This window comes from Pseudochaenichthys georgianus, chromosome 14 (assembly GCF_902827115.2).
Source record: "Pseudochaenichthys georgianus chromosome 14, fPseGeo1.2, whole genome shotgun sequence".
NCBI lineage: Eukaryota > Metazoa > Chordata > Actinopteri > Perciformes > Channichthyidae > Pseudochaenichthys > Pseudochaenichthys georgianus.
In genome coordinates this window covers 28,278,054-28,299,344 of record NC_047516.1, presented here as the reverse complement: position 1 = coordinate 28,299,344, position 21,291 = coordinate 28,278,054, and the positions used below count along the sequence as shown (strand labels likewise).

Below are 21,291 nucleotides of genomic sequence, written 5' to 3'. Positions count from 1 at the left end.
CCCACATCTTAAGCCTGTTGGAGACCAATAACCGATACAAAAAACCTCCATCCAGCTGCTTTGAGTAATAAAGGGACAGTTTAAAGGGGACTCTTTGATTTCCAATTACATTAAGGGAGCCGGGGATTACACAGCACGGGCCAATGAAATTTCATTGTCCCCTCAATTGGGAGTTACAAGATGGAGATGGCAAGGCAGATCTCATTAAACGCACTTTGCCTCTCCAAGTCCTGGCTGAATGGCTAAATGTTTCAGTGCAGTGTTGCGAGAAAATGGAGGATTTCTTCTGTCTGCTCATCAGAAGTGCCAGGGAGAGGACACGGCTAATGCCCGGCCTCGGCCCTTGAGAGAAATAACCACGCCACTTTACAATCCAATGTCTCGCCTTTATGGAGGACAAGAGGTGAGGCGAGATTGCAGATCCAGTGATAAGCAGACGTGACCAGTTTGCCATATTGGTGGACGGCTCTTCCTTTTGCGCGTCTGCTTTATTGTTAATATTTATTGGCATGCCATCCTCAGCCCTCCCATCACTAATCAGCATTCAGCAGTGTGAGAGCCCAGCGGTCGTGCTAAAGCATCGGCCGTGACGTGTTCTGCCTCGAGAAGCCCATTAGCACTTTAACACAGCTTCCTTGAACATCTCCGAGCCACTAGAGGTGTTTCTGCTTCAACCACCTCCCACAATGCATCAGCCCAGATTTCCTCTCTGGTCCACTTTCTGTTAACTTCCCTTGTACTTTTCCCCTCTTTTTGCTCATACCGTGTCTTCATCTTTCAGAGGAACACTGACTGCAAAAGCTTTAATACAATAAAAGCCTCCGCCTCTAAATTAATGTGATGAATAATACATCCGTCTTCCTCATTGATCATCACTGGGCGGAGACTGGGAGAGGGATAAGTGTGTGTGTGTGTGTGTGTGTGTGTGTGTGTGTGTGTGTGTGTGTGTGTGTGTGTGTGTGTGTGTGTGTGTGTGTGTGTGTGTGTGTGTGTGTGTGTGTGTGTGTGTGTGTGTGTGTGTGTGTGTGTGTGTGTGTGTGTGTGTGTGTGTGTGTGTGTGTGTGTGTGTGTGTGTGTGTGTGTGTGTGTGTGTGTGTGTGTGTGTGTGTGTGTGTGAGTGGCTGAAGCCTCATGTACAGAGTGAATACCAGATGAGGGAGAGAGGGGAGCAGAGATTAATCACCTGACAAGTGGATGGAGTGTCCATTTGTGCCTCGGGGACAGGCTGCAGATAGGATGTGACATTCAGGAGCACTTAAGAGGACATGGAGGAGCTCACACACACACACACACACACACACACACACACACACACACACACACAAGGACGCATATGCAGAGTCACTCATAGTTAGCATACAAACACATTTAAGTGGAAATCATATGGAGGGTTGAAACAGTTATCAAATCCCACACTGAGTACAACACTTGTATGTATATTAGGCACAGAAAATGTTGGTGAGTGAGGGCCGGAAAAACTTTAAGATACTTTGAGATTTATGTTAGGAGCCATAGTAAGTGTGGCTAGTCCAAATCAGAGTGAAATCATTACTTTTGTTTTCTAGTCATTCTGGTTCTGTGGCACAGTGCATGAAAATGATTGCCGACCAAAAAGAAAAATACATCTGCCGAGGCGGGTGTACGAAGGAGACAGAAATGTACTCTCCGAGCGATTCATATAGGTGTGCCTTCAGCAAATAAAGTAAAAAGGCATTATGGAACACAGGTGCGCTGAGCTGTCGACCTGCTCTGGTTATCCTTTGAGGTATGGCTCTGAGACACAACCTTAAATCATGTTCTGCCCTCAGGAACAGTCGACAGAGATGTTTTCCCAAACAGAAAAAGACATATCGGTGTTCATACTGTGTCCTATCAATGGTTTGCTGGAGCGGAACACACTCCTCACACATGCTTTTCATTATTCCAAGTACATAGGCCCCCTAACACCAGCTGTAGTTTTCTAATATTTGAATCTCAATATCAATAATTTCAGCTAAATTTAAATGAAAATAAATAAATTATTGTCTTTGTTTCTGCATTTCGAGTAGAGAATATACTGTGATAGGCCTCTTGTACGTAGCCGTTACCAGCAGGTATTTTGCCCATGTGACTAACATTTGTTCCTAGTGCGTAAGTGCAAATCTAGCGCTAATTTAATAAAAAAGAAAAAAACATCTAATTGCATTTATATTGAATGATATTGCATTTGTAATATAATTAATCAAGATCATTTGGAATATTAAACACATTGTTACTTGTACATCGTTATTCTATTTATTCACATTTAATATTAAAACAATATTACACTTATTATGTTGTGATTTTTGCAGTTAAGATGTTGTCTGTAAGAATGTTATTTTAAGGCCAGGAACTCTATAGCAGATGGATTTCGCCTTTAACAAATATTGTAGGAGGCAATCTTGCGATTTAAATAATGCTGGATTACTTGTTCAGCCTATTTGCAAACTGAAGTTTATGTTTCCTTCTTACCTCTGAAGAAATAGGAGAACTTTGAGTCAGGAAGAAGACTCAGGCTGTAACTTTTTAATGAGGTACATAAGGTCAAGTGCCATCTCTCATTATGTAGAGGGAGATGTGAGGAATTTTTATCAAAGTAATGACATTAAAATGAATAATTTAAAAATGTTATACTTAAATAATTAAAGCCCCATGCTCGAAGGTTCAGCTTTCTGCAATTTAGCAGATTGTCTTATAAAGGCAACTTTCTGAATTCAACTCTGGGCTGAGTCACTGACGCTGTTTGGTGTTTAAACCTGATGACACACAAAGTGTACCCAGTCCAGTTTAATATGTGTTCTGTCTTTGCGATACCTTAAACACAAGCTTCCATTCAGTTCGGGCCATGAATTGTGACATTTACCAACTTTGGAATCGCTCCTCCTTGATAGTATCAATGTCGATATCTTTAATCTTTGCCGTTTAAGAGCCAAGAAACTCAGAAACACTGGAAAGAGTTTTCACCCAGGGACCCACACAGGACGCTCCCTGCTGCAAAGCAATGCTTTAATGTGGTGCCGAGTCGTCGGTGTCACGTTAAATGAAAACACAGGAACCTCTAGTATAGTCAGTTCCGCTTTCACACACTAACACACACACACAGAGTTGAATCAACTGGGAGAAATGGGATATATGAACCGATGCAGGAAACACACCCACCATAATACTACGCTTTAAAGGCTTGTGTGTACGTGGTGTGCAGGGACTTGGATCAGTTCAGGGCAGGAAGTTGGTTCAGAGTCTCGAGAGGCCTCACAAAACTCAACCTGTCAATTCTGTTCTCACTGCATCTTCTGTTAAGTGGACTGTATATACCGGCCAAACATAGTGGAGTGTTTGTCTCTGAAGCACAGACCCCAATGTGAGTAAACACACTAATGTACAATCTCAAAGCTGGATTGGATGTGTGTACGAAAGATGTCACACTGTTTCAAATAACATCTTTATTAATTCAGTTTCTATTGGATGAGTGTCATTCATCAGCTAAACACTGTCGTGAGTCACTAAACATCATGATGTCATGCATAGTAACTGGGTCAATGAGTTCTCTTAGTTTTGAACTCAAGTTGCTGGGATACTGGTGATTACGATAACAGTGATTTAAAAAAATACACTGTGATAATACGGTTTAAATTTTGCAGCGCCCCTTTAAAATAATTGTCTTTCTTACTGCACTCGTAAGTGTCACTCACCCAAACTAGTTATGGTTACTGATTCTCTTTTTGCCAGAAAAGAGACAAAACACACAATAAACAAAGCTAATCAGGAATTGAAGTGGTATTGAGAAAAGTCTTTTTCATTTAGAAGGAATTCCTAGATCTTGTGTGAATTTCCCTTGTTCTGCAGATGGCCTCTTATATAATGTTATACATTTCAGATTATGTTGCGCTCACACAGTACATATTCTGAATTAAAGTTGTGATTTATCAAACTGCTTTATACCAATTGAAACATAGGAATGAAATAGATTTATTTCAACATAGGAGCACTGACTGCATTGTTGGTGTCTGGGGAGTCAATAGGGGAAGAACAATCATTTTTTAGCAGGTCAATCCATCTTTTTCCCCCCCAGTGTTTCAGAGGGGCTGGTTTCAGTTTGTCCACAGCTGACCACCACCTGCTGCAGCACCTGGAGACCAAAGGGACTTCACTTCTGTGCTCTGGGCTGATGGATGAACCCAAATGATTGTTGATTAATGGGCCAAAGCTGCACCATGTCCTCATGTCGTTACGAACGTTTCACTTTGTTCACATTGACAGCCGCTAATGCAATGTCTATGGCTCAATTTCTATACACTAATTACTCTGCAGTCTGCACATACTGCCTGAATCAGGACTTTATCCAAAGATGGAGATTAAATAAGACACAGTTTATCGTCCATACTATTTCAGGTTTTAACTAAATGAACTGTGCAACCAATAATGATAATCCAGAGGTAGGAAAAATGTACTGTTACATGATATGACTCTAGTGATGTTAAAAAGGTAGAAATTACAGCCCAAATGTTCCCAAAAAGCAAAACATGGTACCAAAGATTGCTCTAGAGATAAATAGTTAATGGAGATCTTTAGCACGTTAAAGCCAGTATGCTCCGTTGTGTTTTTCGTTTTCAGAAAGACGTTTAGAAGAAGATTTGTATCTCAGTTGTATGAATACAAACTGCCTCAGGTACCTGCCAAAAAACTTCAGTGAGCCTCTGGTCCCAGAACTGCTGGAGAAAGACAGAAACCACAGCTGTAGTTTCACATCAGCTGCGGTGCACGAAGAGGAAAGAGATGCATGCTGGTATCATCCCAAAGGAGAATCATCCTCATGAAACCCTCAGGTAGAGCAGCGCAGACAATAACTCATGTACAAGAGACTGTTATGGAGGGCTATAGGTCGCAGATAAAAGTCTATTTTAGGCGCATTGCTCTGTGAAAAATACCTCTGTTCTTCAAAACTACACTGCAGCCCCATTGATCCTCTGTGAAGATTTAACAGCCAAATAAATTCCCTCCCCGATTCACTGTTGATGATGAGGGCTCCTACGATGGGTTCCCTTTATAGGTTCATCAAGAATTGTATTACAGGTGATCAAGTGTCCATCTGGCATTGCTAAGCACCACCTGCCCACACACACCGTTTTAACAGAGCAGAGATCAGAGCTGCAGCCTGGTCTAAGCCAGGGACTCAAATACTGACGCACAAGCACCCTTTAGTATCTGTATGAGACGCAACAGGCTTTCAAATAACTTCAATGTAAACCCATCTGGGGCAAAATTAGACAATAGAGTGTCGGACGTAGTATTAAGATTCCATACATGTGTTATGGGAGGTTTGGGGGATGAGTCAAACAAATACAAGACTTTTGCCAAGAAAAACGTGAGTTGTGTATTCAGTGTGAAGGCAAAAGCTGGAAGTGTGGTCATGCCAAGTGAACCTGTCACTGAGTCACATGACATTAAGCTTATTGTCACACAAACCTAACCATGTATTATTGTTGTCCAAACCAAAGATGTTCTATAAGTAAATAAAGCAAATTTGGCACCAATCGTAATGAATACTATACTTCTCCTGTTTCCTGAAATGGCATCGTCTAATATATTTCAATTCAGTTTGGCTAACATTAGATATTTACACAGCTAACAAATATGTTAAGCATTACGAATATTAGTGAGGTCGGTTATGTCGGCCATTTGTGGCACAGTTGGCCCAATGTTAACGCAGTGTTGCCAGCTTTTGTGAGTATTTTTGCTCTGGTCGACAAATCAGACATATTTATCTTGAACAATGTTACATTTCTCTCGATTTTTCCGTCTGAAAAATGCCATGGTAGAATCCGAATGTTCTTAAGATATGTGGCTTGTGAAAAATAGGTCCATTATTTATTTTGGTGACTCAATAAGATTGGTCCGTTCATGTTCACTTCGGAGTTAATAGAGTCATGCCGCTGGTCTCCCAAAGTAGCGCGGCCGTGGCAAAACCCATGTCACCTTTTTAGGAAATTGACTCAGTGTGCGGTGTCAAACAGCCACATTATGTCACGTGTAACAATATTAAACACGTGTTAACCTTCTGGGATAACACGCAATGCAAGGGACACAGCTTATATATCTACACCTGCCTAACCAAAGGCAAGCGTTTGCTGAGATTCTGTATAACAAAGTTCCTATCCTCATCATTATAGCTTCTCCCGCCATCCTGTGCCTCCAAAGCACGGCATCAGAGTCATCTTATACCTGGTGGGTGTACTCCGACTCCTTTCTTCTCCTGCTTCTTTTCTCTGCATCTCTCTCTGCTGCTCTCAATTAAAAGCTAGTTGATGTCCTGGAGAGGAGAGGGGAGTGATGGAGGGGGGTGTAAAGGTTGAGGTGCAGGCAGGACAAAAATAAAACGTCTTAATTCCGCCTCTTCTCTCTCCTCCCTGATGCACTCTTGTTCATAATAGATCACAAAAGATCAGATAGTGGGATCAAATGGCTGGTTTGAAATGTGTGGGATCCCTCACCGTCTGATTTAATGATGACATCCTCAGAGCCCGGGCCAAAGGTTTTGATTCAGCTCTTATAATAGGCTGCTGCTGGTGGAGGGTGTGGGGCTGGTGGGTAAGAAAGGAGAGACCCCGAGGCAAAGTTTTTTCTTTCTCTTCTCTCTCAATAGATGCTGTAATGAATTATAGGGCAACTGATACTTTGGAGTCAGACCTCCCTGTCTCTGTTGCCCCTGAGTCTCTTCAAAAGACACCAGCCATGGAATTGGTCTTGTTTTGTTTCTTGGCTTTAAAAGCAGATGCTAATAAGAAATGGATGAGAAGCGTACTCAGAGTGAAGAGTTACATTTAGTAGAGAAAAAATGCGAGGCGATAATTGTTATTCATTACGTTTGCTCGTTAGAACAGATCTATGTTTAGCATCCCAACAAACAGAAGAGAGTAATTGGTGCACATTGACGCCCTATTCAGAAATGGTGGTTCATCTTTTTACATAAAAAAAGACTGCAGGAGAGAGAGCTGTGGGGAGACTTTGAGATGAGAGGATGGGGAGAAATGCAAGAGAAGATGTGGGGGAGAGGAAGGGAGGAGCACTGTGCGGTTTCAAAGTGAAAAATAAATACTGTATACTCTCTCACTGTTACAATACACTTCAGCCCACATACAGGAAGAACCCATCTGTGGAGGCATTATCCTCCCAGAAGATGAAGCTCATTTAGTTCTGTTTAAGTTAAACAAAATAAACCGGGTCTTACGACTAACCGGCATCAGCCCACGTACGACAACTGTCACAGTGGAGATGAAAAGAAAAATATATTTCTTTGAAAGCACATGGAAAATGTTGCTTTCATGTGAATTGTAAATCTAATCCAGCATTTACTTTGATCAAAGTACTGCTTGTAACTCTGATCTGTATACATGGTTAACTGAGGTATTATTGGGGTGAGATGGCTAGAAGACCATTTGATATGAGCATAGATTTTTCAGTTACATTTTGAACAGTTTTTAGAACTTCAAAAGTGCAGGTTTATTAACAATCTGCTCGAATATGAGTGAGACGTTTTGGAGTGAAGAACTTATTGTCATGATGTCAAAAAATGTCATAGATTTATGATTTTCCAATGATAATATGCAGTTTATTAGGAAAGGGGAGATGATCTGTTGGTGTAATAATAGTCCTTCAGGCCTACATGATCAAAAAAACGAATACATAAAACACATTTCTTAAGAGTGGTGAAGGTAGCCACGCCCACTTTGGAAAACAGGAAGTGCTCAACATTTTATACTATTTGCGCAAGTAGCAAATGTGTCATATTCTGTATAAAAGCCCATAATGGTTGTGTAATTTTCCCTTTTAAATAAAGTAAAATCAACCTGTATTAAACTAATCCAGGATTAACAAATACTTTTTTTAACTGCACCAATAAAAAGCTTGATAAGAAATGCCATGATTACTTTTGATAATCATTAAGTTAGCATTAGTTACACAACATTTGTAAATATCGAGCTTTCAGACATTCTTTTTATTTGCGTTTATCTGTTTATTACATTATGGAGATGTTGGGATAAATAAAGTGTTACCACATGCTGTTGAAAAGACTGAGATGAGTTCGTAAATTAATTATTCTAAAAATTGAAAATGGTTTAATCAGCAATTTGTAGAGGAGTGCAACTTGTAAAGACTGAGCTCCTTTCAGCAATCCAGTTTGAACCGGATGACTATTCCCCCGATGCTTTGAGGGTCTGCAGAAAGAAAAAAAAGGTAATTTCGAGATTTATTCAGAAATGTCATGAAATATGAATAGCCGTTGCAGACTGGCATTTGATACACAAGTACAGACCTCCCCCCAGTTTACAGAGATACGTTTGTAAAAATACATTTTAGAGGACTTGAAGAGTGTCCACCTGTAATGGAGAAGTTCAAGAGAGCCTGTGGGCTTCAGTGGAGGCCGTCCTTCAGCTCTCACACCCTCAAAAAACTCACACAGCCCAGCTTGCTCTTGCATTTATTCATGATCTGCACTACCGCTGGTCCCAAGTGCACATTTCATAATTCATGCATACTGTACTGTAGCGACTGGAAATGTGCCTCCACCACTCAGCTTCATTGCATCAGCCATCGCAGACTGGTCCACTCAGATTACAGCAAACCTCCCCAACCCCACATATAAAGAAGCAGGGCCCTATTTAGAAACGTTTTACATAACTGAATTAATATCTGTTGTTTGAGAGCCTCTATGGTTTTATCCCAAGATGCAACAGTGCTCTTTCAGCTGTTAAATAAGTCAGGAATGTTCTTTTTTCACACAAATCAAGAGAAAAAGTAGATCTCTTCAGGGCTAATAAGTAAAGTGTTACCAGGTCTGGATCACAGTTGCATCAGTGTGATAAAGTGAGAGTGTCTGTTGCATGTTAAGGAGCCCGGAGTCTGGCCTATAGAGGCTGGAGGTGAATGATGAATGAATGATGTAAATGGACGACAACAACATGCTGCTGAGATGCTTCATCTTACATGAGGACAGTTTGTCGTTGCACAGCAGGTCACTAATTAAGCTCAGTGTTGTGATTTACTTTCTCAACAGCGTACTGGGCAAACGCTGATAAATGATAAGCCAGTTCAGCTTGTATTTAACCATTAATAATGCTTTCTTTAATGATAATTCAACTAAACAATTATCTAAATGCATTCCATTAACAAAGTAACAATGTTTAAGAGCATAAGTGAGTTTCACAAGAAAAACAGCCAGCCAGGAACTGCTGTCTGTAAAGTCGTTGCTTTAATTTGCACTAATGGGAATAAACACTAAATGCAGGTATCTCTAATATTCTGGCCTTGGAGGAAGAACAAACAATCCAAGAAAAAAAAATCTGAAATGAAACACTGATGGACGAATTGTCTTGCATCCAAATGACTTAATGATGTGTCTGCTTCTACCGGTGCCAAACTCATTCAGTTCCCACCATGGAGCTGCACATTAGCACAGCAGCAAACGCTTCACTGTTGCAGTGAGAGCAGGACATTAACTCTTTGGTAAGGAATATTTATTTTCCTCCGAAAAGTCACACCAAACCAATAGCATTAGTTTATCTGTTAACCTGCATGCAACCAAAGTCTGCTCAAACAGGATTGGTCCATATTTCATTGACTACAAACAGAAATCACAACTCTCAATACCAAAGGCTGTTGGTAGAGATTATTCAAATACCCTCACTTTTAAAACTAAAAGAATAAACAAGTGCAGAATATTTTTCTGTATGCATAACTAGGTGCTCACTGAACTACATGTTTGAGGGGAACACCTGCTATCATGGTACCAAAACGCTTATTTATTTAAATGTCTAACATGTTTAAACTGTGTAAGAGCTTATAAGAGTTATCTTAAAGCAGAAATGCATTGACATTTACCTTTATATAACACGGAAACAAGTCTACGCGCATGGGACTTGTGGATGTTTTTTCTCTGAAGCCGTGCGACTCGCTCCGGGATTCAGAGAAGTTATGTTTGGGAGCTTGGCGGGATCCCAGGAGCTTTATGTTTTGATGTTGCAGGATTTGAGAGAAACCGAAAAGTGCAGCAGAGAAAACGACCCCGTTGCTGTGGAGAAATCACGAAATTAGAGTTTGTTCCATCAAACTACTGTCTTCGCCTTCCACTAGCATATTTGATCGATTCAAGAGCGCCAACTCAAAGAGGTGGCTTCACTGTACGGATGTATTTCACCCTGAGCTCTGGTACCTGCAACCCCTGTGCTCCGACTACTGATGGAGGCCGACTCGCGTGGCTACAGTGCATCGAGCCAAGTGAGCCATCATTTATGTTAAAAAATGGAGAAAGGCTCCCCGTTAAATCAATATATAAACTACCCGCAGGATCCACAGTGAAGGCAGTGGAGGTGACAGGCCAGTTAACAAATGGACAGAGGCTTCCAGGAGCCCACTGACTCAGCCGTTTCCCTGTGGAGGGAACACCCCCCCCCCCCCCCCCATCAGTCAGGCTGCTCGCTGTGTCTACCTGGGAACTGTTGATCAGAGACTCTTAAATATCGCCGAAGCAAAGAGTATAATTCATAAGCGAGATAAACGCTCACTGTGTCCACGCGTTTGCTGGGAACTCAGCCAGTATTTAAATAAACGTTTCTGGTCTGTTGGTCGAGTATTTTTGCCCAGCGCTAACTCTAGCAAGTGTTTGCCGTGCCCACTGCTGCTGTGAGAGTGTGACATATCAGATATGAATAGGAAGCAGAAAATAATCACACGCCGCAGGTACCATCCATCCATCAAGGCTGATGAGATCATAAATCCTTCTCCTTCTCAGCCAGACTGATTTCCTCCCTGCTTCACCTAGATGGGAATAAAATGCAGATCAACATGTCCCCCTCCGTCTCCACCTCCTCCTCCTCCTCTCTCCAAAAGACACCTGTTCTATCCATCATCTCGACAGCTGTTCCTCTGCACTTTCAATTCCCGCCGCGTTTGCTGCAAAGACCTCTTGACCCGCCTCGCCTGCCCACACACTCCACCTAAATCTTACATGCAGGAATTTGTGACCAAATCTGCAAAGCAAGATTGGATTGTCTGGAGGAAGGACCCACCCCATCTCAAAGCAGAGCAAAAGTCATCCAAAAATATTTAACTTTTTTTCCCCGCAATTCTATGCTTTATCATGCGGGAGAACCCTGATAGGTCAGTCTCTATGATGTAATAGTGTCTTTGAAAAACATAACCCCTTTAATGCTACTGATATGTAGGACCAAACAAAATTGTATTGCTTAAATATGTTATGAAAAGCGCTATTGAAATCCTTCAATATTGACAATAAAAATATTGTTATATTTCATATTTCTCAGGCCTAAATATATTGTCATATCTCTCTTTGAATCGTGTCTGTGTGATTGTGTCAGTGCAGTAGTGCTGATTGAACCTTACTGATACAAACACAAAACACATTCTTCTTAAAACACCAAGAAAAGCAACTTGCAGAGACTTGGAAGACTTCCAGAGATGGGCAAAACAATTCATGTTCAACTACACTCTCAGAGGCTGAATTCAAGAATTAGATTTCAAGAATAATGAAAAGCCTTCCATAGACAGCCTGAAATGAAAGAAATTCAACAAACCACTCAAATCAGAGGCATACAACAAAGGATGACAAACAGCCACACACAAGTATACACTGAGACCCATTCCAAAAGTTATTGTGGTCAAATCACAAGGCTACATGAGAAAAGGCAAAGCAAATTGTGGCTTGTGAAAGAGTAAAAAACAATTCTATCACTGTAGAAAACTCCCCTGTATATACACGCCGCCTACCATTCATGTTGTCACCAGTGGCCTTGAAGTAAAATATGCACAGTGTGATAATAAGCCAGCACACCATATTTCATGCAGGACTTGCTGTCAAAAGGACCAAACATCTATCTCTCCTTCCTGCTTCTGCGACACCTTCTCCTGCTCTACGCTCAACTTTTTCGCAATGAGTCTATTTATTTACCTGGTGTAAGTCAAGGTGAACAGACAACCAATTACAAAGCACGCTAAATTAGAATGGGCCGAGACAGGGATATGTGTGTGTCGTAAAGCAGCGGCTATAGGCTTTGCCACCAGCATAGAGATGATGAGTAAACAACTTGGCGGGAGAAGACGACTTAAAACACGACTATTAATAATAATAATAATAAATGATATTTATATAGCTCCTTTCAAGGGACCCAAGGTCGCTCAGACACTCAAAGGGCAAACAAAACATACATAAAGGAAGCCGGGTGACCAAGAAAGGGCTAGGGCCTTCTCCTCTCTCCTCTCCTCTGTGCTGTGCTTTTTTCCCCCACGCCGTTCACAGATAAGAGCAGGGACAACAAAGCGCTAGATTAAAGGTCAGGAGAGGGCAGGTGGGGAATGGACTAGAGATGATAGCTGCAATTTACAGGTGGAATTCCTGTTATAAAACCGCCAAAAGGAGCTGATTTTTTGTGGATTTGATGTCTTTATGTCTTTATTAGGATCCCCATTAGCAGCATGAGCATTGGCTATTCTTCCTGGGGTCCTCACACACTCAAAACATACATAAACATACAACAAAATTAAAACAAAACAAAACAGCTCATAATTGCATGCAATTTACAGTGCTGCATGAAGTGAAAACTAAAATGGTCATCCAATTATCGCCATCCTAAGGCCAAACAAAAGTAAATACAAATAAGTGTACATAATAACATATGCATACATAGCCACAGTTCAAATGTACTTTATAATACTTAAATATTTTTTTAGCAACCTTTTGAAATGAGAATTTTCCTGAATGATGTGAACCGGTAAAGAGTTCCAGCTGATCATGGCTCTGTATACATGACTGTTTTCTGTCCCATATTTGATTTAGATTTGGGTAATACAAACCTTCCTTCTATTGTATGTCGTGTTTGATAGTTATATGTTATATGTGTGTGTATAATAGTTGCAATCTGGAAAGTAACAAAGAAAGCAATTGTATTGAGATAACTCCCAGAGTGTACTTCTTTCTATACTCTTCTAATGTCCTTTGGCATTTCCTCCCTGAACCTCTAATTACTGCATCAGTGCTGACATGGACAGCCACTGTACATCACATCAACGTCTCTTTTGATCACACTCTGACGGGTGGGAGATTTTCTTTCTGTACGGGTACGTGCATTTGCATTCCTCTTTTCATCTCGCCGTGTAAAAGTGTGAGGGTACATCGCGGATCACTCCGAGTTATCTAATCATACTTGTGTGTGTCGTGAACGTGCCTCTGTAGAAAGCACCGTACGTTACAGAATGAGGTCGGCAAGTAAAAGCAGCCAGGCAAGTCAGCCTTTTGTTTTGAAAAAACAAGGCAGTGGACTCCCCACAGGGCGAAGGGGGGGGGGGAATACAACACGTGCATTAGACCTCATAACAGGCTGACACACTTTTACACAAATGGCTTTCAACATAGAGATTCTCCATTAGCATTATAGGAGAACGTTTTACTACAACGGTAAATCTAAGGAGCAACTCGCATCAAGGGCGAAGTGACGCCTCTCTGTTCAGGGAAGATCTCACAAACCTCTGCTCGTCTGTTGAGCTGCTGTATTTGTCAGCAAGTGGCAAGGTATGCACTGCCTCCCTTGGGAATGTGTGTCTTTCATTGGACATAGCGAGCCCCCCTGCGGCCAGCTCAGAGCACAGACCCTTCACTTCGCTGGTGTTGTTCAGAGAGATAAAGGCCAGACCGTGTTCATCATTCTGTTATGAGGCGGCGCACTGTGCCTCTATCTGACCCTGGTGTCCAGCAAGTGCACACCATCATGTTCTGCCTGGGAGGGCACATGACATATCTTGTAAGAGAGAAATAGTGCATTTGATATTTTGGCATTTCCACAATTTCTAACGTACAATATATGATTTATTGCCACCAGAAAGAGTTTAGCAGATCATGGGAGTTAGCTTCTTCATTGTTCATCATTCAAGAGGTTTTTTTACCGTGAACCGAATCAAAGAGGTCTCCTTCTCTCTAAAACAAATGAACCCGGAGATTAAAACTGTTAAAAACAATACAAAAAGAGTTTCATGTTAAAAATCTGTGTTTCCCAGTGGACACAAGGAGGGGCCACAAGAACATTTTGCAAGCTTGTGTCTTAAATAACTTTATAGCCAGAAGTCTGATGACTAAAACCCTAATAAGTTTGATTATTATGATTTAAGGGACAAATATCTAATAGGTGTGTTGTCCAAAATGTGGCTCTAACTGGATATAAAGTAAATGTATAAAAGCTTCTCACAGATTCTTGATCAAAAATATAGTTTCCTCTAGGTTTACAAAATATTTGAAAACATTTTGAATAATGTATGAACACAACTCAACATATAGACAATTCCTGAAGTGGGGGGGTTACATCTCATATTTCTTGTTTTCCCTAACAGTTTAAAGCTCAGAGATATTTAGTTTACTATCCCTAAAAGACTTAGAAAACCAGAACATATTCTCAGTATATCTATATTATATATATATATAGAATCTAGAATCAGATATTAGGCATTTTCTTTAAAAAATACTCAAAGTGATTAATTCATGTTGTCAGGCTTAAATTCGGTCCCAATCGTCCCTGTATTTATCAGATTCAGCTACAAAAGGCTTTTTACAACTTGTATTCACATTTGCAGTAATACTCCCAAGACCTGTAAACAGCCTCTGATGTGTTCAATTGGTAGAGTTTCCCTTTAATGTACAAAAAGGATTCGGGTGGTGAGGGAGAGAGAATGTTATGTTGTATTGTGTTAAAGCTGAACAGCTAGGCTCCCCCCTGGGTTATTACTGTTTTTCATATACCCTCGTATTGAAAAAACACCTTTCCCACAAGAGCCAAAAAATGATATAACCGTGAGAAATTGGTACAACATCTTTAACCATGTAATTCGACGCAAACCTTAATACCCTAAGGGAGATTCCACTGATGTACACATGAATAAAACCTCGAAACAAATACCTTAACTAAAGTGCATCAATTGCAAAGGAAGGAAAGAAATAAATATGAATTTATGATTAGAGAAGAAAGATCCTCCCCTTCTCACAAAGAAAAGTCATGTTTTTTTACCTTCAGCAAAAAGTACAATTACATACATCTTTTGTGACCTCACAGACCCTAAAGGCTCTCCACCAACGGTCCAGTCTCTGAGGCTCATGTGAGGACAAATTATGCTAATCTTCAAGTTCATAATTGTACCTCTACTGTGACATGTTAACACGCTTTAAAAAAATTAAAAAAGCTCTTTATTTTTTATTGTACTGCCTGTCCCTCTTTTCACCCTCCGTCTGGAACCAGAGTCCAGTCTGCTCTGATTGGTTAGCTGGCCGGCTCTGTTGTGATTGGTCAACCGCTTATAGCTGTCCCGCCCCTAAGCCTATCACATACTGTACATGTATGTGTTGGAGTGCTAGCCAATAGAAGCACGAGTGTTGGGTAGTGACATCACGAGATTACAGAAGTAAACATAGGCGTTTCCGGCAGGGGTGAGGGGGGGGGGGTAACTCCCTTTGAAGGGAACTTTGGGATTTTAGCCTTTGCAGACCATTTACATGCACAAAAACATTTTTCACACGCTACAGGAAATGGAAAACCCCAAAAGCCATAATAGGGCCCCTTTAAATATATTTCCATTGTATTGAACTTCAGTAAGGTAAGGAAAAGGTACAACGTTGAAAGACTCTTCATAAGGTGCACACAAATATACCAATTTAATGTAACTTACCAGAAAGTATTCCATCAGATACATAATAAACTAAATCCATTCTTAGTTCCCAACAGTAACCTGCTGTGCACTACAGGAAGTGCAACACACGCAGGGAATATTATTCCACTGCACACCACCGTTTTACTTTACTACCTGTATAATATTTATCTCGCTAAAGCGGTCAAATTCAGATTACATCCTGATTTTTATAATGCATTAAAATCATTTTGACTATTCCCAACAAATTGACATTTTTGTATGTATAATCAAATTCTCACACAAGAAATACATTAAAATAAAGCATCCTGTAATCTTTAGTTTCCTGTTCTCCCAGAGTGAAACTTCTTTAGATATTGACATTAACGAAGGAGGGCAAAGACAATAGCTGAGTAGCAGATAGACAAAAGAATGACGAGTGAATTGAATGAGTTATCTATCTACTTAAAACAAGTTCTGGCTCACTGAGTGGTGAAATGACATTTCGAGCATCTAGGGTTTATGCACCAGTAAGTGTTCTTCATAGGTAGCTGGCAATTAGGCATGGTGAAACATCTCCAGTAACGTCTATAATTCATCTTCCTGGCATGTGAAGAAGGCAACTTGGGACTAATGTTTTGTCTCTTGTGTCAGAGGATTTCAATGGAAGCAAGTCACTTCCTCTCTTTTTCCTCAGCATTGAAAAACTGCCATTTTCTCCAAAGACAGACAAAAGATGAGCAGGAACTCAGACATTTTCCAATCAATGTTCCTGGAGCTCGGCCACGACTCGTTTGGGCTTCAAGACGACCTTGACGTTCAGTGGGCATGCATGTGCCACCACAGAGCCAGCAAACACACGCAGTAAATCACCTCCTGTTTATACACACACACACACACACACACACACACACACACACACACACACACACACACACACACACACACACACACACACACACACACACACACACACACACACACACACACACACACACACACACACACACACACACACACACACACACACACACACACACACACACACACACACACACACACACACACACACACACACACACACACACACACACTCTCTTGTGTCTGGGCTGTGGGCTTGTTAGCACAGAGGCCAAGCTAATTCAAAATACAGTGTTCAGCACTGCGAAGCACACAAGCTGTTAACAAGGTAAGGTGAAAATGGTTGCTGCGATGCTAACTTCCTCCTGCTTCACACTTTACTAGCAGCAGCTCAGTGTGCACCCCTTCGACCGCGAACCCACCACAGCACTCACACTTAAAATGTTCACTCAATTGTGTTCATGCATGTAAACGCCCATGCGTGCCGTGTCAGGACACACACATGTTAGCACACCACCGCTGCTCTACATCTGCTCTGATGGCAAATCAGACAACCAAGCAGAAACTAGAAGAAGTCATACAAGGAATTATTTATGGGTAAAACCAGTAGTAAGAGTGTTTGATAACTCTACTGTTGTCGAAAGCTTGTCATGATCACGTGAAAAACATGAATGGGTCAGGGAGTACGTCAAGTTACAATACAGACCAACTCGCAACAACGTCAAGTTGTGAATCCGACTGTATCTGAAAAGTCAAACGAATATGGATGCTGCTTTAAGGTTTATGTAGTTCTTTTTTTGAGGGGCCACTTTTTAATGAAGCAGGTCTTTTCTGGTGCCAGTTAAAGTTGCCCTATTATGCTTAATTGTATTGTGTTCCTCTACTGTGACATGTTTACATGCTTTAATGGTCTTTATTTTTCTCATTCAGCACCTCTTTTCAACCTCTGTCTGAAACCAGAGCCCAGTCTGCTCCGATTGGTTAACTGGCCGCCCCTTAGCCTATCAGGTACATTATGTTGGAGTGCTAGCGAATTGTAAAGCGAGTGTTACATAGTGATGTCACTATGTAACAGTGTAAACAAAGTTCAAGGCGTTTCAGGCAGAGGTGGAGGGGCCCGAGAGAAACTCGCTCTGGAAGGCACTTTGGAGTTTTCCCTTTCCTGTAGTGTGTGTTATATAGGTTTGTTGTGCATGTTAAAGGTCTGCAAAGGTCAACATCCCAAACAGCATAATGGGGCCTCTTCAAGGGAGGTGCTGCTCTCAAAATATGTATAGCAAGCTCAGCAAGTCGATGTATTTTATTATTATCGTGCAAATTGGTCTGTTAAAACGTTGCCGGCACAACAACTTTGCAAAGAGGGCAAATAGTTGTATTGTGGTCCTTCAGCTTGCTTCAGGTTTAAAATCAGTATAATACCATACAGGGGATTCTTTTTCGCAATGTGCGCTTCCATGACAGCATTCAACTAGTGTAACATGTGGGCAGTGTTCTAAAGCCCCATGCGTGCAACACACACACACCAGGACTAATATAAAAAGGCAAAATGTTGGTGGATTGAAACTTTAACATACTACGAACGAACACAAATGCACATAACAAGCAAAACTACACCGCAATCAACAAATCTTGAGGTTGCCGCATGAATGACACATGGGAATCTTTCCCATCTCTACTCTCCTTTCCATATGAAATAAACAGGAACAAGCCTGTTTGTTTGCCTCCCTCTTTTAGTGGAAGCAGGGCGTGCCAGTCTGGGGACGGCCAACACTGGACTGCAGCACGGGCCGAGAAAAAGCTTTTGACAACCAAGCAACAACCAGCAAGGACGCGGCCTCGGTGGAATTCCAAGTATGCTGGACATTGGAACAGTACTTCGGCGGCACTCGATGACGTAGCATCCTTGAAATATTGGCTTGGAAGCCAGTATCCTTGAGATTGAGAAACGGCCATAAACTACAGCACAAGTGCTCTCCTCCTCCTCCTCCTCCTCCTCCTCCTCCTCCTCCTCCTCCTCCTCCTCCTCCTCCTCCTCCTCCTCCTCCCTTGCACAGCATCCACAGGGCTCAGTTGGTCTTTTCCCCATCAACACAAGAGTACTACTATTCCACTCCACGGAGTTCAATATACAGTTGTCTTCTTCTACTAACACAACACAGAGTGGGACTAATGGCTGCTGAGGCGTGTCTGATGTATATATATATATATACATATATATATATATATATATATATACACACGATACTGCTGCAGGTTTGTGTTGAAAATGGAAGGCATCAGCAACACGACATGCACATCAGTGAGGAGTTAGTAATAAAGTGGCTCTGATGAAAACATAATGGCCCCTTCACCTTTATTAATGGAGGATGGTGCGCCCACTGTAATGACACATAGCTCTGCGCTGGAAAGCAGCTCCATCACACTCACTAACAGACTGCAGGAGGAGCTCATCACTGGCCCACTAATTGACAACTGGCTGAATTTATTTTACCAAATGAGCCTTATAGCGTGCTACACTTTAGTTCAGCAAAAGGACGCGTTAATGGTTCATGTATGAATCATATAAAAGAGATCCGGATCTGTTCCGTGTTTGCTCACTGCTCTCTATCTGCCGTTTGCAACACCTGTGCTTCCCCGTGAGAGAAATCCCAGGCGTCGCATTCTTCCCCTCTTTGCAGGCGCTTGAACTCCAGTCACACAAGCAGCAACTTATTACTATCTCGCTTTCAAATGCTAATTCCTCTTCATGCATAAGTCATAACTCCAGAGGTGGCTGGTGTAGTGTAGCTTTAAAACATGTTTTAAGTATGGGGGGTGCCAAACAGCCTGCATGTAGAAATTATTATTATTAATTATTAAATTATATTAACCCACTTGCATGAAAAGTGAGCATCCCAGTTAAGATTCTCATAGCAAGGCCAACCTTTTTAGCTCTAATAACCCTGAAGCCTCTTCAGTATCAGCAGAAATCTGGAAGAATTCGAACTTTTAAGTTAAGGGATGTCACACAGATCCAACAACCTCGCTATTTTTCATGCAGGGGTTTGTTGCTGGATATACCTGCACTGATGTTTAAAACCATAGGTAGGGAGAATGCAGCATGCTCCAATAGTCGCACATTCGCTAACCGGGTTCAATTAGACTTGAATAGAACTTCCTGCTGGTGATGGAGGAGTCCTGATGTGAGCCGCCTGCCAACCTACAGACACTTTCCGCCGCTTTGTTGTGTGTTGGCGTGCTGTGCTGCAGATGCTGCTCTGTATGATACAGCCGCAGGCCAATGAATCATTCTTTCTGCCTGCATCGTCACCAAATGTGTCCTCCAGAAAGTCGGGTTGGGAGGACAATCAGAGCCATTCTAAATATGTGTTGCTTCATTGAGTTTCATATACAGTTTGAGATGTATCATCTGTCATGAACACCTGGGAAAGTTGCTGCAGCTTAGCAAAACAAAATCACCAAACAATAAAATGAAACTTTTAAGGATACATGGAATACAATTTAAACTATTATAGGTTAAAAATGTATGGATAAATGACTCTTTATGGATGCAAAACAAACATATTTAAATGCATGTGATTTTCTTGATTGGGTGCAGTAATTTAGACGTCATTATGATTAAAAGGCTGGATTATGTATTCATCTTGTGCTCATAAAGCCAACTACTCTTCTTTCCTGGTTCTTATAATGCCATGCCATTCCCACTTGATGGCCCACATGTTCTCATCCATCCACATGGGATGGACTTGTATGGGTGTGTTTGGTCGCCTACCTGCCAGGAACTGGAGGGGATCTCTGCGAATTTGCCCAGTCCCCCGAAGGTGTAGCATCGGTACATGTGATCCAGAGACTCTGAGCAGTGCCACAGCAAGCCGAAGCTCACAGAGTCCTTGTTGTTGTGGTGGTGGAGGTGGTGGTTGTTCCTCAGCTGGTCCTTAACAATCCAGGCAGGGGATATGAAGCTGAAACTGCACACGGCGACCAGAGCGGAGGAGAGGAGCACCCAGAAACAGCCCACACAGCTGAACATGGTGGCAGCGTGGGGCAGAAAGCCCGGAGACAGACCCAGATCGATCCCGAACCCGGCTTCTTCTTCTTTCTTCTCCCGGCCCAGGAGCGAATGCATTTGGAGCTCACACCATCAAGAGCAAGACTTCAACTTCAGCCGCTCACCACATCAGCAAATAAATCACTGGCACATCCGCAGTTTGTGTCCCCAGAACATCAGCTCTGGACAGACCAACCAGGAAGAAAACGTCCAAAACACATCAGCAGGAGTGATGGTGATCAATGATCATGAGTCAAGTCATCCACGCCTCCACTCAGCCTGGATAAATGCCCAAACCTGCCATACACACGCGCAAGAGGTTAGTCACACCCACAAACTGGGTGCGCATTGGTCATATCAGTGCAGGTGGAGCAGCAGTTTTTAATTTATACCAACAAACACAACATGTCCCGCAGCAGGTGCCGCTGCTCTCCTCTGCTCCTGTCTGTGCACTCGCTCTGCCTCCGCACGGACAGCAGCGCGCTTTGCGTTTCAGAAAGAGGACAACGTCAAGCTCACAACGGTTAAAATAAGTACTTCCGGGTGGGTTTTTCAAAGTTAAGGCATGATAGGAGAAGCGCGGCAAGGAATTAAGTGCTCTGAAAATTTTCGCAGGAAAATAAGGAATATTTTTAAATAATTTGCACTAAAGAACCACTACACTGATTGTACAGGTCAATGTCAGT

General features: G+C 41.8%; 1 protein-coding gene across 1 annotated transcript in view; it reads right to left on the bottom strand.

The window, feature by feature from the left end:
* Positions 1 to 21,088, bottom strand: part of LOC117458083 (LHFPL tetraspan subfamily member 7 protein) — a 132,985-nt gene extending 111,897 nt beyond the window's left edge. Inside the window, exon 1 of the mRNA XM_034098330.1 lies at positions 20,330 to 21,088. Within this exon, the coding sequence (XP_033954221.1) occupies positions 20,330 to 20,683 (354 nt within the window). The 5' untranslated portion in view covers positions 20,684 to 21,088. The remainder of the gene's footprint in view (positions 1 to 20,329) is intronic.
* Between the last annotated feature and the right edge of the window lie 203 nt (positions 21,089 to 21,291).